Here is a 16,220-nt window from a genome sequence, read left to right as displayed (position 1 = left end):
ACGCTTTAAAAATATTACCTTGCTATCCCTCATTATAGCACACACAAAATCAAAGCAGAATCGAGGAATGAAATCAACACTCACGTGCCAACATTATACAATTAAACATCTTAATGGCAGCAGAGACATACTGATCGTTTAAAATGTCACTTTCCAAACACATTACTATTTATATACGAACTGAAGAGCATGTATGTACAGCTACCATACTGGAGTTATATCCACACATAAGGACACCATCGAAGGAAAGGAATTAAATTAAGCAGTAGTGGTTAGGCGTGCCAAGCTGGAGTTTTAAAAGGCTGCAGATTGTGGGAGGAAAGGATCTAACCACAGTGTTATTAGAGGAATGCTAAAACGCCTGACACTTTTATTTTAGCTGTTTTTTTCCTGGTAAATGTTGCAACGTGTTTACTTCCAATTCCTCTTTGCAGTGAACTACTTCTAGGTGTAGATAAGTTTATTTCAGCACAGGCATCTTTGTGGTACACTGGGGTCCTGAGAGGAAAGGGAGGGGGTCTCAGCTTCTTTGTTCAATCTTTCCTAGGCAATGAATGGAGCAGTGAGTAACGTGCTAGGAGATAGAAGGCGCTTAGTTGCAAGGCTTGTGGAAACTGGAAACTCAAATCACACAGCCAGGATTCATCTAGTACCTAGTCCAGGGCCTTGGTTTTAAATTTTTAACCCTTTGAGGGCAGCAATAGCATTGTCTGCTCCCAGGATTTCACCAGGCTGCAACATTGGCTCTTCACTGCAAGGATTGTCGATGGTTTCTGTGCATTTTCCTACTTATTCTTCATGATGTTGGTCTTTCAAAATTTACAGAAAGTCACTTCTGCAGATGCTATACGAAAGAAAAAAGGTGCGTGACAGTCTTTTAAAAGTTCTCAAAGGGTTAAAGTCTGAAGGAATCTATGGAGCTTACTCTGTTGTCTTATATTCAGGGGGCACTGATTTACGATGTCTTTTATAAGTTGAATTCTTTTATTATGTGGAGTCCTGGGATTCTTCACTGTGGATTCGGGAGTGACTTTTCACCCTTTTAATGTGAGGCTCATCGATTTCTAATGAGTGAATAAACAGAATCCTTTCTCTTTACTGAGGGGATTTTTAAATCCATAGATTGTATTCTGGGCTTCCATCCATTCTTCCGTGAAAACCTAAAATCAGGAGCTTTGTTCCTTATGCAGTAAAACAGTATAGAATGTTATTCTGGGTATATGTCTCGGTATCCAAGTTGGCCGGCTGATCAGCAGTCTGCTACTGGGACCACAGTCTTTACACTGGTGTGCAGCGCAGGCTGAACTGAGTTGTGGCAACTGCTGCCTGGGGGTTTTTATGGATTCATTTCTCACTTGCGGCCGAACTCGTACAAGCGTTCACTTTCAAAGCAGAAGGACTTATAATTTGCAAAGCTCCCTACCTCCATTGCTGCATTGTTATTCCTTGTGGGTCACAGAGACCTTTAATCTTTATGTTGGATGGAATGTTTTGACTGAATTGTCTGCAACCTGAGCTTCAGATTGCTAGGCAGGTTCATGATAAATACGACAGCTGCTGATTAAAGAGGCAGACTCTTCATTAGCAAAGTGTATGTCAAAACTTATTTAAGTAAGGAGGGAGAGGAGCAATGGCCCACTTTCGTTTTCCAGGCCCCTCGCCGGCGGGGTAATGACAAATCCGTTGCGGAAGGTTGGGAACCTCTTTAAGTAAGGAGGGCGAAGAGCACTGGCCCACTTTCATTGCAGTGATGTTAATACAAAAGTGAAGGAATGTTCCATTGCACTGTGCTTTTGTAAACAAAGACAAATAATTTGTCAAACATAAAATTTCTCTCAATACTACATAATATTGGTCCTGTATAATATTTAAAGCACAGAAACAAGTAAACGACAGTGGCACAGTGGTTAGCACTGCTGCCTCACAGCGCCAGGGACCCGGGTTCGATTCCCGGCTTGGGTCACTGTCTGAATGGAGTTTGCACATTCTCCCGGTGTCTGCGTGGGTTTCCTCCGGGTGCTCCGGTTTCCTCCCACAGTCCAAAGATGTGCGGGTTAGATTGATTGGCCATGATAAATTGCCCCTTAGAGTCCTGGGATGCATAGGTTTGAGGGATTAGCAGGTAAAATATGTGGGGGTAGGGCCTGGGTGGGATTGTGATCGGTGCAGACTCGATGGGCCGAATGGCCTCCTTCTGCACTGTAGGGTTTCTATGATGATGGTCAGTGCAAACTCGATGGGCTGAATGGCCTCCTTCTGCACTGTAGGGATTCTATAATTAAGAAGTGTAAGTATGGAGACAGAAAGTACAAACCACAAGTACAAATAGGTGTGCCAGTATTAATGTTCCACAAAATCCTCCTCCCACCATACTTCACCTTACACTATCAATATTTTTCCTCTATTCCTTTCCCCCTCATTTAGCTTCTTTAAGCTATCCTAATAGCTTTATTAGCTATAGGATAGCTAATGCCTAGCTCTCCCAAAAACCTGAGCTGATCCAAATGGTAGTGAGTTTCACACTCTAGCCATTCACTAAGTAAAGAAGTTTCTCCTGAATTCCTGAGAGGATTTATTGGTGACTATTTTATATTTATAATCCAAAGCCTGAATTTCTGCTCCCGGATCATGAGTGCAGTCAGAATAAACTCCTGGCTCTGCAAACCCAACCCAGGAGAAATTGTCCTGCGAGGTTTGGATCTTCAGGGTGTGGGGCAGTGAAAGTGTAAGTTGTGGCAGGTGACCCAGGAGGCTGTTACATGCGGAGGCTGGCTGGGTGGAAAGCCAGCCTTGGTATCCCGACACTTTGTCAAAGATATGAAAAAATTAATAAAACAAAAATGGCCCATATCCCTCATACCCCCCCTCGGCCCCATACACAACCTGTACCAATCCATGCCATCTCATGCTGCCCACTCATCTCCATGGCCCCTCATACCCTTCATAACACCTCATGCTCCTGTGACCAACCCCCAAGGGCCACTTCGCCAACCTATGCTTCTCTACCCTTTAACCCCATGACATGCCCTTTATAGCCCCTGTGCCATCTTAGTGCCAACTCATCCCAACCCATGCCCCCCACCCACTGCCCTTTGCCCATACATCAAGTATGTCAACTCAACCCAGTATTCACCGTGGCAGATCACAGGAACATTGCTGAGATTATTAAAAGTTCTTAAGGTCTATTAAGGAATTCACTGGTGGATTTTCCGGCCTCCCAGCCACCTGTTTCCCACCAGCAAAAGGCAATACGCCCGCCGTTCCCTCGTGGCAGGATTGTCTGAAATTTCACATTGAAGTCACCCCATGCCACCGGGAAAGGCGTAGGAGAGGATACACTGCCGTTGGGACCAGAGAATCCTGCCGGCCAGTGAATTCCAGCCACTATTTCAGAGAAAAACACTTGCGTTGATAAAAACCCATTCACTACATTTAACTTTCTTTAAATCTCTTATAAAAACAAGTATTTGTATTCATAGCCCCACTTCCAAGACTTTATAAGCACTTGGTGGTGTCAGTCAAACTGAACTGTGATAATGAAAGGTTGTGAAATCGGTCATGCAGCACTAATCCTGTAATGTTCACCTTCAGGCTTATGTCAACAAATGGAGCGAAATAGCAAGCACTTATTTTCTTTAACATTTCAAACAGTTTTTCCCAAATACTTAAGGGCAGGAGATTTAAATCCCTTGACAGCTTGACAGTTCCAATGAACTTAACAGTTCCAATTAGTTTATGCATGTATTACTCACATTCACGGCTGCTTTTAATATTCCCAAAGGGCACCAATAAATCCTCTCAGGAATTCAGGAGAAACTTCTTTACTTAGTGAATGGCTAGAGTGTGAAACTCACTACCATTTGGATCAGCTCAGGTTTTTGGGAGAGCTAGGCATTAGCTATCCTATAGCTAATAAAGCTATTAGGATAGCTTAAAGAAGCTAAATGAGGCAGGGAGGGTACCAGAGGACTGGAAAGTAGCGAATGTAACACTGCTGTTTAAGAAAGGAGGGAGGCAGCAGTTGGGAAATTATAGGCCGGTTATGACAGGCATGAAATTGGGCATCTCCCAAGCTAAACCAGCCAGAGGGCTGGGAGGGGAGGAGCTGGGTTTGCCTATGTTTGAGGCTGGGGTTGGGGGGGTTGAAAACCACTGCTTCACTATTTTGCCCATTCACCTCAGGCAGAATTTAATGAGGACAATGGGGGGCTTGATGACCACCAAAACTGGTGGCTTCCCCGCCATCCTGAACTCTGGAATCCGCAAGGGAATCATGGCTCTAATTGGAAGCAGGAATCCCGCTCCGGGTCTCCTGGGTCACAAAGTACATTTAATTGCTGCGTTTCACCCAATAGGATGACCCTGCCCCGAGAACTTCCAGCCAATTTGAGGCCAGCAACTCTGCATTACCAGCAGCCTCACCAAGCGGTGGCTTCTGCTGGTAACACGTGGTCTTTCATCAGGGATTATTGTAGGATCCCTGGAGAAAGGTTAGTGATGGAGGGATAAGGATCGTGGGGAGCAGATCATGGGGAGCTGGGAAAAGAGGCGGAATCAGAGAAAAAGGTAAGGGAGTGGCTCCTAGCGGCACTCCCATCCCCACTTCCCAATGCTGGGTCCCTCAGTCGGGCACTGTGCACCTTTTAATGAGGGACCCACCCCGATCAGGCCATAAACAAACACAACAGAGTTTGCTGGACAGACTGCTTGCATGGTGAGTCTTCTGCCTGCCACTAGTCGAGTACCAGCAGCAGCCCTTGTGGGCATTATTTGCCAATTTAGGGGCACCATTTGGTGTCCAGGTGAGCAGACTGCACACCAACTTTCTCACCTGTTACTTAATTGGGTAGAGGTGTGGATGCAACATGGTTCCCTGCCAGATTAAATGCCCCCTTGCATTGGAACTCACCTGCAGGGACTGGCATTAAGTTCTGTCCCAGATGTGAGGGACATGAGTGAAGCAGTGGAGGACAGCTGGGACAATTAGAACAGTGTCCCAGAATAAGCTGTGTTTTCCTAAGGTAAAGGAGAAAGATTAGATAGGGAATTAAATGAGCAAATATTTCTGGGTCCCCGGTATTATGAGGCTATTTGATTCTTCTATCTCCCCGTGAACGTATATATTTAACAGTAACTGAAACTGGCCTGATTATTATAGCAGTATGATGGAATATTGTCCCTTTATCTGGATGAGTGCATCCCCAATAACATTCAAGAGGCTCGACACCATCCAAGACAAAGCAGCCCCCTTGATGGGCCTTCCAACCACCACCTTCCTACGTTCACCAGCAATACACAATGTCAGCAATATGTGCCATATACAAAATGCACTGCAGCAACTCACCAAGCCTTCCTCACGGCACCTTCCAAACATGCAACCTCTGACACCTGGAAGGACAAGGGCAGCAGATACATGGGAACATCACCACCTGCAAGTTCCACTCCAAGCCACATAGTATCCTTGGAAGTATATTTCTGTTCCTTCACTGTTACTGGATCAAAATCCTGGAACTCCCCTCATAAAAGCACTGTGAGTGGACTGCAGCAGTTCAAAAAGGTGACTCGCAACCATATCTAAAGAGCAATTAGAGATGGGCAGCAAGTGCTGGCCTAGCCAGCAACACCCACAATCCATAAAAGAATAAAAAAAATACAGACCAATCACCAACCTGGATATTTAGCACATGAGCAATGAATCTGCAGTATACCAGTGTAATTTCAATGTGCAATTTACCAGCATTAAAATACAGTGTACTCGAATAAAAATGCAGTATTCTAAAATCATATGAATGGGTAATAATAAAATATATTTCATTAAATAAATTAGCCTGCAAGCAATTATCAGTATAAAGTTGTTGCAGCTCACCAACCTGGGCAACCCATGTCAAAAATAGAGATTTGATTTGATTTATTATTGTCATATGTATTGGAATTCAGTGAAAAGTATTGTTTATTGCATGTTGTACAGACAGAACATACCGTTTATAGAGTACATAGGGGAGAAGGAAAGGAAAGGGTGCAGAATATTGTGTTACAGTCACAGCTAGGGTGTGGAGAAAGGTCAACTTAATATATGGTTGGCCCATTCAAAAGTCTGATGGCAGCAGGGAAGAAGCTGTTCTTGAGTCAGTCGGTACATGATCTCAGACTTTTGTATCTTTCTCCTCGACGGAAGAAGGTGGAAGAGCTAATGTCCAGGGTGTGTGGGGTCCTTGATTCTTGCTGGCTGCTTTTCCAAGGCAGTGGGAAGTGCAGACTGAGTTAATGGATGGGAGGCTGTTTTGCGAGGTGGACTGGGTTATTTTCAGAACCCTTTGTAGTTTCTTGCGGTCTTGGTCAGAACAGGAGCAAATAGAGAAACGAAAGATAGGTCGTGAGGAGATATTGGTGGAAATAGCAAAATCAATGCCAACTGCTGCTGTACAAAAAATGCAGGGACAGAGATTATTGTCTGAAATTGCTGAACTTAGTGCTGAGTGCAGAAGGCTGTAGAGTGTATAATTTTAAGATGAATTGCTGGTCCTCAAACTTGCACTGAACCTTGTCAGAACAGTGTGGGAGGCCAAGGTCTGAGAGGTCAGAGTGTAAGTGTGGCAGATGATTAAAATGATTGAAAGCTTGCGATCACATTTGTGGACTGCATGAATGTATTCCACAAAGTGGTCACCCAACTGCATTTAGTCTCCCCAATGTAGAGGAAGCAAATCATGAACAACATATTCAATATGTTAAATTGTTAGGAATTCAGGTAACTTTTTTCGCCTTGAAGGAGTGTTTGGGGCCCTGGATGATGGAAAAGGGAGGTTGGTTAGATGTAAGGCAGGTGTTGCATCTCGTGTACTTGCATGGAAAGATGGAGGAGACCAGGTTGTCGGGGAGGGAACAGTCTCTTAAGAATGTTGAAGGGGGAGCAGAGGGAAAGATGTGCTTAGTGGTGGCATCAGGTGGTGGAAATGGTGGATACTGGTTTGTTTGAGGCTGGTGGAGTGGAAGGTGAGGTCAAGGGGGATCCTATTGCGCACGTGGGAAAGAGTGGAATGGGCAAAATAGAAAACTTCAATTTATCTCTCCAATTTCCTGCCACTTTTAACATGCACTACAGAGATATAACACCATTATACAAGCACAAAAAAAAATCCCCCCATCCCCTATTATGGGAATCGAGCTTTAGTGGAGAATTTGGGAGTAACAGAGGGATTTCTTTCACACAAGATTAGATCTGTACAAGTTTTAACATATTTCTCATTGCATCCACTGCGAAATCCTAGCAGCTCCGTCTGAAATCCATTTTTTGTTGTTTCGAATGTTTCACAGATCCTGGCAAAATCAGGCATTTAAATACCAATTCAACACGTATCAGTTTGGTGAGCACTAAGAGGCTTTTTTGACCATCACAGTGGAGCTCAATGTTGTCCTTACTTAATGTCCCCTTTCCAATGGGAATAACAAATTAATGATTCGGAGCAAGAGCTCAGAATCACCCCCCCCCCCCCCCCTCCCAATTAAGCAAGGATTCTGAGACTAATTAAAGAGGTTTATCTGTGATTCCCAATCATTTCAGTTAAGTAAACATAGACCAAAAAGTTGAACCTGGCAGTTCCTGAACCATGACCTGGAGTTTAGTGGAATTGGGCTGAGTACGGAGGCTTTTAAAAATGGACTCAATTCTGGAATTCCCATCATCATTCCCTTTTCCAACAATTTTGGGTTGTGCAGGATATGAGTCCAGGCAGCCAGCCCTATGTAGCACTCCCAACCTTGCCAACTCTGTTGCTGGGGTCTGCATTTCAAACTGCTACCTCTCCGTGCATCCCCCCCCCACAACCCCTCCGCCCCATCCCCACCCACCACAACCCGCTATCCCCTGCACTTTGGATGGAGCCAGACCTGTTCAGTGAGACGACATGATTCATTGCAGCTTAGACGGATATTTAACCATGAGGGAACCCTGTTCCTGAGTCAGAAACCAAAGAGCAAAACAGCTACTCAACATTTCCTTTGAAATACATTGCCCATCTTATTTTATAAAGCTGCCAATCAACCCCAGCCATTCATAGTTTCAATTTAAAATAGCTATTTTCCAGTTCAAGCTTCTTAATCTTGTGTAACTAAACACACCGGCATTAAAAAACCACATCAAAGAAAATTAACATTGCAAAGTAATAGAGGTGTCAGTCAACAAATGCTGTACTCCACTCTGCAGCTGTGTCTACATTGCCTGCTGAACTAAGTGGAGTGGTAATTCTTGGAGTTCAACCAATCATTAATAATGAAGCCAATTGGAAAAACAAATGTCTGCTTCTAATGATACAGTTTCAGATAGCCTCATTATGAATGTATTGCTGTACATACTGGATACTGGGAAAGTAGGCTTGGCCTTTTTTAGGTCAAGGGAAAGTAGGCTTGGAGAATACATGAGGAAAGGGAAATGACATGAAGGTAATGAAAATGGTTTGAAAGGGGCATGGGAGATATGGGGGCATAACGGGGTAGGTGGGAGTTGTGATGGATTGGGAGCCTTGTAGTCATGATTGCAACTGGGTTGATCATAGAATCCCTACAGTGCAGAAGGAAGCCATTCGGACCATCGAGTCTGCACTGACAACAATCCCATCCAGGCCCTATCCCTTGTACCCTCACGTATTTGCCCTTCTAGTCCCTCTGACACTAAGGGTCAATTTACCATGGCCAATCAACCTAACCCACATATCTTTGGACTGTGGGAGGAAACCGGAGCATCCAGAGGTGAAAACCCACGCAGACACGGGGAGAATGTGCAAACTCCGCACAGTCACCCAAGGCCGGAATTGAACCTGGGTCCTTGGAGCTGTGAGGCAGCAGTGCTAACCACTGTGTCGCCCAGATAATTGGAGGTCGATCTTCCAGCCTACCATCCTTGCCATTCACCCGCTTCTGTTGCTGCCCAGGCCTGCCATTGGAGGTGGCAGACTCAACTTTATCCCTTCCCCACCTCCCCAGAACAAAATCATAACAGGCAGAGACCTCCTTAATGAAGATGTGTTTGTGGGGTTGGCAACTTTCCTGAGTCATGCTTCCCATCTCCTCTTTAGCCATTCGGCCCTATACCTCTCTTTGATTGAACCAATGAGGTTACCAAAAAGACAGTTCTGCAAGTGCCCACTCTTTCAAAGAGACACCACTTATAAAATATTTTGAGCATGATGTCCATTGAAAGCTGAAGAAGTTTGACTTGATCCGAAATCACACATCATTATCTCTGCTGATTAAACAGCACTGTGCCCTATGATGCCCATCAGTGTGGAAGGCCTCCTGGACTATGTGACTTGGTACCACACTAGCCGATGCATTTTTTTCATTAAATTCTTAAGGAAGCACACAAATCAATATATGCGCAGTGTAAAACAATGGCTATCTCACCATTTGAAAAGACTGTTCTGCCATCTTTTACAGGTCCAAAGTAATAAAGAAAAGAAACCTGGAACTCCACCCCCCACTGTGACAAACACTGCTCCCAGTCCCCCCCCTTCAAACAAAGTTGTCGTCAGCACTCCTGTATCCATAAACATTCCACGCTTCTACTTCCCTAAAGGACTTCCAAGTGCTACCAACAACCACGAAGAAACTGTTACCAAGATTCAAGCAGCCTTTGCTGAATTTGAGGATGAAAAGGCTGATATATATGAAATGGGCAAAATCACAAAGGTAGGAGAAAGCATATTTTAACCATAAATAATGCTTAAGTATGTTTTGTAAAAATGTACTTTTTCCCTTGGATCCGTTCCATCTAGAATTCTGGCAGTGATGCGTGTGATTGCTAGGTTACTGATCGTGAATATCATTAGGAATCCTGCAAAGTACACTACCACTGGCTTCCAAAGCAAAATACTGCCAACCAGAACTATTTTAATACTAGTTGTGAGGTGGAATTTCAACTTGCTGCCCACTTGTTTTATCAGCTTGAAGAGTCTTCCATTATTAGATTTTAGTTTGCCGCAATCTTATGTGCATACTGTATTGGAAGTAAATTCCTTTATCCCATTCCACCTGCAGGGAGCACTGCTCCAAGGACTGACAATACTGACTGACCCTTCGACAGTTTCTCCCCTTCAATAATTATGAGAACTTTAATTTCAAAAAATCTCATTCATTTGTAGGATGCGAGCATTGCTGGCTGGTCCATTCCTAATTGTCCTTGAAATGAGTGGCTTGTTCAGCCATTTCAGAGGGCATTTAAGGACATTGCTGTGGGTCTGGAGTCACATGTAGGCCAGATCTGGTAAGGATGGCAGATTTCCTTCCCTAAAGGGAACCAGATGGGTTTTTAACAACAATTAATTGATTCATGGTCATCATTAGTCTCTAATTGCAGATTTTTATTGAATTTAAATTTCACCACCTGCCATGATGGAATTCAAACGTGGGTCCCCAGAGCATTACCCTGGGTTACTAGTCCAGTGATAAGACCACTGTGCCACCACCTCCTATTGCTGCAATGGCAGGTTTGGCGAGTGGACTTAGGTTCACCATTAACATTGCACCATATTTGGGCTGTAAATTGCTGGAACATCAATCCAAGGTCAGTGTTGCCTCTACAATTTCACGAATGTCGTGCCCAATGGTTTATCTCTCTGACCAATGAAGTTAAAAGGTACAGAAATATATGCCTACATTTTGCACTCCAGTTTCCAGAGTGGGAATTGAACCACAACATCCTGATTCAGTTGGAAAGCGCTACCAACTGAGTTGCCCCATTATATTTCAGTCAATATGTATTGTAAAGGAAAGTAAATTGCTGCACTTGCTCTTCACTCCTATTTCACAAATTTTCATCGTAGGGAAAACAACTTTGATAGCTTGGTAATATCATAGTATACGTAGGGCAGAAATCTGAGTCAGTTGCAGATAGGTCTGAATTACCACCCATAACATAGTAACTACTGTGTGTTAGTGAGCGAAGCTGAGATCTGCAAGTACACAGTGAGGCTGCCAGTATCTGAAAAGAGGAAAGATAGATTAGGGTCCCGTTTCTTTGCCAAAACACGGGAGAGAACAATACTGAATCCTATGAACTTTAAGAATCATTCATTTAACAAGAAGTAATCTATTTCAACCAATATTTTTAAACCTTTGACAATATGTGAGGTTCTTTTATTCATTTTACAGTTCGTGAGCGTCGCTGGCTGGCATTGATTGCCCGTCCCTAACTGCCCTCCATTTCAGAGGGCATTTGAAAGCCCAGTGACAAGACCAATTCGCCACTACTTCCCCAGTGATGCAGCCTAATTGGGTATTAACACAAGCCAAAATGTTTCCTAAATCCCTTTTAACTGTAGTTTTATATTTTTGATTATAATCTGTCTTCCTTCTCTACCGGACATCATAACAAACAATGAATAAAGGTTAAAAAAAAATGTTGAAGCTTCAGGCTGAGACCTGTTCCATGTCTTTTGTTACACTGCCATGACACATTAGTTTGGGAATAGTCAACTTCATAACAGTCATTGAATCAATGTCAGACTTTTATATAATCCAAAATCTCTTGTGGTAACTTGGTGAGTAGATGCTATTTTTAAGTACTTTGTCGTATGGAATCAACCATTTTTGTTGTATTTAAATCCAAATTTGTGAAGTGAGAGGAACTTTTAAGATGTTAGGTAGTTGGGGAAATAAAGCACTATTCTGCCACACCCAGTATCAGCTGGGTTCCAATGGAAACCCCATCTTATTTTAAGTATCAGTAGTATTGACTGTTTTGTTCAAAGATTAATTGTTCCCTGTAGGCCTCTATGAAAGGGAAGCGATGTTTAAAGTTTGATTTTGTTTTTCTAGGCATGTGGCTGTCCTTTATACTGGAAGGCCCCCATGTTCATTTCTGCTGGAGGAGAACAGACAGGATTTGCGTCAGTGCACTCTTGTGTAGCGATGTGGAGAAAGTGAGTATTCGTCCCATCCTGCCTTCCACTATTGCAATCGCCAGCAGCAATTGTACAAGAATATATATAACTCACTTACATACACAATGGAAAAGCCGAGCACCTTCCACAAACTCAAGACGTGCTAAAGTACTTTACAGCCTTGTAATGACTCAGGAAGCCCGACAGGAAAGGAACATAGTTTATTACAGAATGCAAAGCAAAACCACTACTGTGGTGTACACATGTGAGTCCTTGCCTGAGACTATAGCTCAGCAGGCCCAGTCTTGGGCCTGCCCTATAAAAGGCTCAGGTAATGAGTTCCAGCTGGGCAGGCCACTGCCTCTAACCAGGGAAACACATTCCCAATGGACCTTGTGGGGTTATCACACAGGCTATTAAACACTTTTTGGACATTGTAAAGCAGAAATGCGACTTCCAATTTGTGCGCAGCAAGGTTCCATAAACAGCAATGAGATAAATGGTCAGATTATCTGTTTTAGTCATGTTGGTTGAGGGATAAATAAAGGCCAGGTTACCTATTCTTTGAAAAAGATCTCCTCTGTTCTTTGAAAAATGTCTGGGGATTCCTTAAGCCCTCCTGAGACAGAGCAGATGGGACCCTTGTTTAATGAAAGATGCCATTTCTGCCAATGCAGCACTCACTCATCTGCATTGAAGTATAAATCTGGATTATGTGCTCATGTATCTCTCTGGAATAGGGCTTGAGGTCATGACCTTCTAACCCTGAGGTAAGATTAATAACCCTGAACCATGGCTAACCAAATCAAATGAAGTTTTACTTGTTTTATTTTGTAGTATGAAATGTATAAGTCACCATTTTTACGTGGTAGTGCTTTTGCATTGAAATATAAAGTTTCCTTAAGTTTGTTTATAAAAGACAGTCCTAAAAGAGATTTATCACATAGCGGGATTCAACCTAGTCATTTCCACAAAGCTTTGAGACAGGCTCAGTTTCTGCAATCAGGAGTGAGTTATGTTGAAAAGACCATTTCAACAGGGCCATGCTGGCTAACAACAATTTGCATTTATATAACATCATTAACCGTGGGAAACATCCAAGGTGCTTCACAGAAGCGTAATTAAACCAACATAGATACCAAGCCAAAAAAGGGGATATTAGGGGGATGACTAAAAATTTGCACTGCTCTTCATGCACAACCCTGATTTTATTTACTCCACCTTTGGTGCCATACTTTCTTTCAGCCAGCTAGGCACTAAGCTCTGGAATTGCCTCCCTTACCCCCTCTGTTCCTCTCTAAGTCTACCTCCTCCTTTAATACACTCCTTAAAACCATCTTTTGGTCATCTGCCCTATTATCTCCTTATGTGGATTGATCTTAAATTTTGTTTGCTAACATTTCTGTGAAGCGCTTGGAACGTGTTAAAGGTGCTATATGATTGCAGGCTGTTGTTGAGATGGGTCTTGAAAGAAGAAAGGGAAATGAAGAGGCAGAGAGATTTAAGGAGTGAATTCCAGAAACTAAGCTTTAGATAGTTGAAGGCAAAGCTGCCAGAGATGAAATGAAGGAAGTGGGGGACGCACTTTTACTATTCACAATCATTTTTTTCAGTTAACCCTTCATTTGTCCCTAAATGTGGCTTTTCAGGACCCTTGCAGCTATCTGAGAAAGACTTTCATGCTATCAATTTGGGCTGGATTGGAACCCCATCCTAGAACAAAGGACTGATGGTACTAAATCCTATAATCCTGGGAGTCTCTGGTCAGTTCAATCCCCAGTCTGTACTGAGTTAATCTGGAGATTTTCTTTCCAGGGTGATTTTTCTTTTTGTATTTTTCATCTAATTTTCTTTGCTCTCTGGACCCAGTTGATACAATATCAAACATAGCTCCTTCAAAGGATTTTTCAAGGCTTATTCCCTCTGTATATAGTTCTACTTTCTGTTTCCAAATTTTACCTTAAGGTTATGGCTTATCAAAATTATTACTTGATTAGTCGATGAATGCTCAAATTTAAATTAATATGAAAAGATTTTTAAGCTGACAGGAAGCAATTAATTTTATTCAAAGTTATGTATGATTGGAAATGTCTTCCAGATCGGTTAGGAAAAACAAAGCCACATACTATGTTCTATAAATGTAAAAGTCACTTATCTGGGGAGTGGAGGGCAGAAGGTGGATAAACTGCAATGGGCCAAATGGCCTCTTCATATTCTTGGCTTCGTTATGCGTGTTTCCCACTGGCTCAATGCAACTGTTAAGTGTTCTGAAAAATTGGTTAAAGGCTGTTGTCACCAAGCAGTGTGTACTGTACTTGTAATGCCCTCTCCATATCCTTTACACAGGTCAAACAGATCTAATAGCAGTTTGAGTAGCTTAACCTACCCTAAGGAGGACACAGTGGGTAATGAAAATGTTACATGTTCTAAACCACACTACTTAGTGGAAGTCAGATTCCTTTAACACTTTTATAAACTGAGGTGCAAAGACAAATTTCACTTGACTGACAGGTTAATGTGGATATAAAGCTTCTCTTTTACTTCTGGAACCTTGTTTGAATTTGCTTTGGATCTATAGGATGATGGGCTTTACTATTTGATAGATTGTAAATCATCTGATAGCTCCAACAGAGCTGAACTGCATTTTAAATCCATTTTGTTGTGATAAGTGGCCATAATTCACATTAGCCTCACACAAAGAAGCTACAAGGCTGAAATGAGAAATGAAAAAAATCTCACTGGTGTAGTAGAGGATTGTTAGATTTTTGAAGTTGATGTTAAGGCATATCATTAGGAAACAATGAAGGCAGCTTTATCTTGCATATGAACGTTACCAATTAACAGATACTCTCACTAAGTTTCAACTGCGTAAAAGTAGAAGAAAAAGAAAGGCTTCCATTTATATAGTGCTTTTCACGATTAGCAGATGTCTCAATTATGTACTTTGGCCAGAATTCTCCAATCTCTCCCACGGCTCGGATTCTCCAGTCCCGCTGCAGTGAATGGAGTTTTGGCTGCCAGCGAGAAAGGAGAATTCTCCATTCTCGCTGGCAGTGGTGGTGGGGCATATGAGACCGGGGAATTCTGCCTTTGTTTTTTAACTTTACATTACTGTTGTAATGTGGGAAATGCAGCAGCTAATATACACACAACAAGCTCCCACCGAAAGCAATGTGACAATGATCAGCTAAATCTGTTTTTTTATGATGTTGATTGAAGGGATAAATATTGGCCAAAACACAGGGGATAATTCCTCTGCCCTTCTTCAAAATTCTGTCATACGATCTTTTACAATCACCCGAACAGTCAGATGAGGCTCCATTTTTTTTGTCTCAACTTGCATTGTATTTGTTTTTTGCTTAATTAAAAGCCACGATTTGATGATAAGAAAGAACTTGTGCTTATATAATTTATCATGATTTCCCACAGTACAGAGAGATTCACGAGCATGTGTAAAAACAGAGAAAAACAAAAAATTGGGGCTGTTTTTGTCACAACAGAGACAACAATGGGAATTTGATATCGTTGTTTAAAATTATGAAGGGATCATAGAATGTTACAGTGCAGCTGGAGGACATTCAGTCCATCATGTCTGTGTCGGATCTTTAAAAGAGCTATCACATTAGACCTCATGCCTGCACATTCCCTGAGCTGTGCAAGATTTCTTCTGGGACCAATTAGATAGAAACAGACTATTTATGTAGCCTAGTATGAGGACATTAATCTTGCATTTAACTTTAAAAATCTTAGACAGAATATTGGTTTATCTCTACAATGGTGTGGGTTATTTTACTGTCCCAAAGTAATAAATGCAATGGTTCTATCTTTCAGAGTGCTGCAGAGTTGCCATGATGATACATCTAAGTTTGTTTATCTTCTTGCCAAACCAGGCTGTAACTACCTAGAACAGGAAGACTTTATCCCACTGCTACAGGTCTGAGACCACTCTTTTCTCCTCTAGTGAATATTTCAATGCAATATGCCATCTTACTAAGCCTTATCTATTCATGAACGGCCTATGAGCAATTTTTAAAATCCTGTGTGACTGGTTTAGAATACGTTACATACTTAGAACAGCAGTCTTTAACCACCCATCACCTAGGCACAGAGCATAACCACGGAACACAATGTTAACTGAGTGAACCATGCATAGAATGGGGAATTTAGTGAAAGAATTCTGTGCAGCGAAAGCTTCTTTTCACTTTTAATACTTGTAGTGATTTTGTAATCTCAAGGTGGTAGATAGAGCAGCAGATTTAAACAGCGTGGGAGACCACGCAGTAGAGCCTTTTGGGAGAAATGGACACCAGGCGAACAGAAGAATGTAACACACAGTCCCGTGAG

At 42.4% G+C, this 16,220-nt stretch overlaps 1 protein-coding gene across 4 annotated transcripts in view; it reads left to right on the top strand.

Moving 5' to 3' along the window:
* ppp2r3a (protein phosphatase 2, regulatory subunit B'', alpha) overlaps positions 1-16,220 on the top strand; it is a 376,640-nt gene that overhangs the window by 296,402 nt on the left and 64,018 nt on the right. For all 4 annotated transcript variants that reach the window (XM_078209070.1, XM_078209069.1, XM_078209071.1 and 1 more), the window contains 3 exons: positions 9,433-9,684; positions 11,812-11,915; positions 15,708-15,810. In XM_078209070.1, coding sequence (XP_078065196.1) covers positions 9,433-9,684; positions 11,812-11,915; positions 15,708-15,810 — 459 coding nt within the window. The remainder of the gene's footprint in view (positions 1-9,432; positions 9,685-11,811; positions 11,916-15,707; positions 15,811-16,220) is intronic.

The sequence above is a fragment of the Mustelus asterias genome, chromosome 3 (genome assembly GCF_964213995.1).
Source record: "Mustelus asterias chromosome 3, sMusAst1.hap1.1, whole genome shotgun sequence".
NCBI lineage: Eukaryota > Metazoa > Chordata > Chondrichthyes > Carcharhiniformes > Triakidae > Mustelus > Mustelus asterias.
This window is presented reverse-complemented; position numbering and strand designations above follow the sequence as displayed.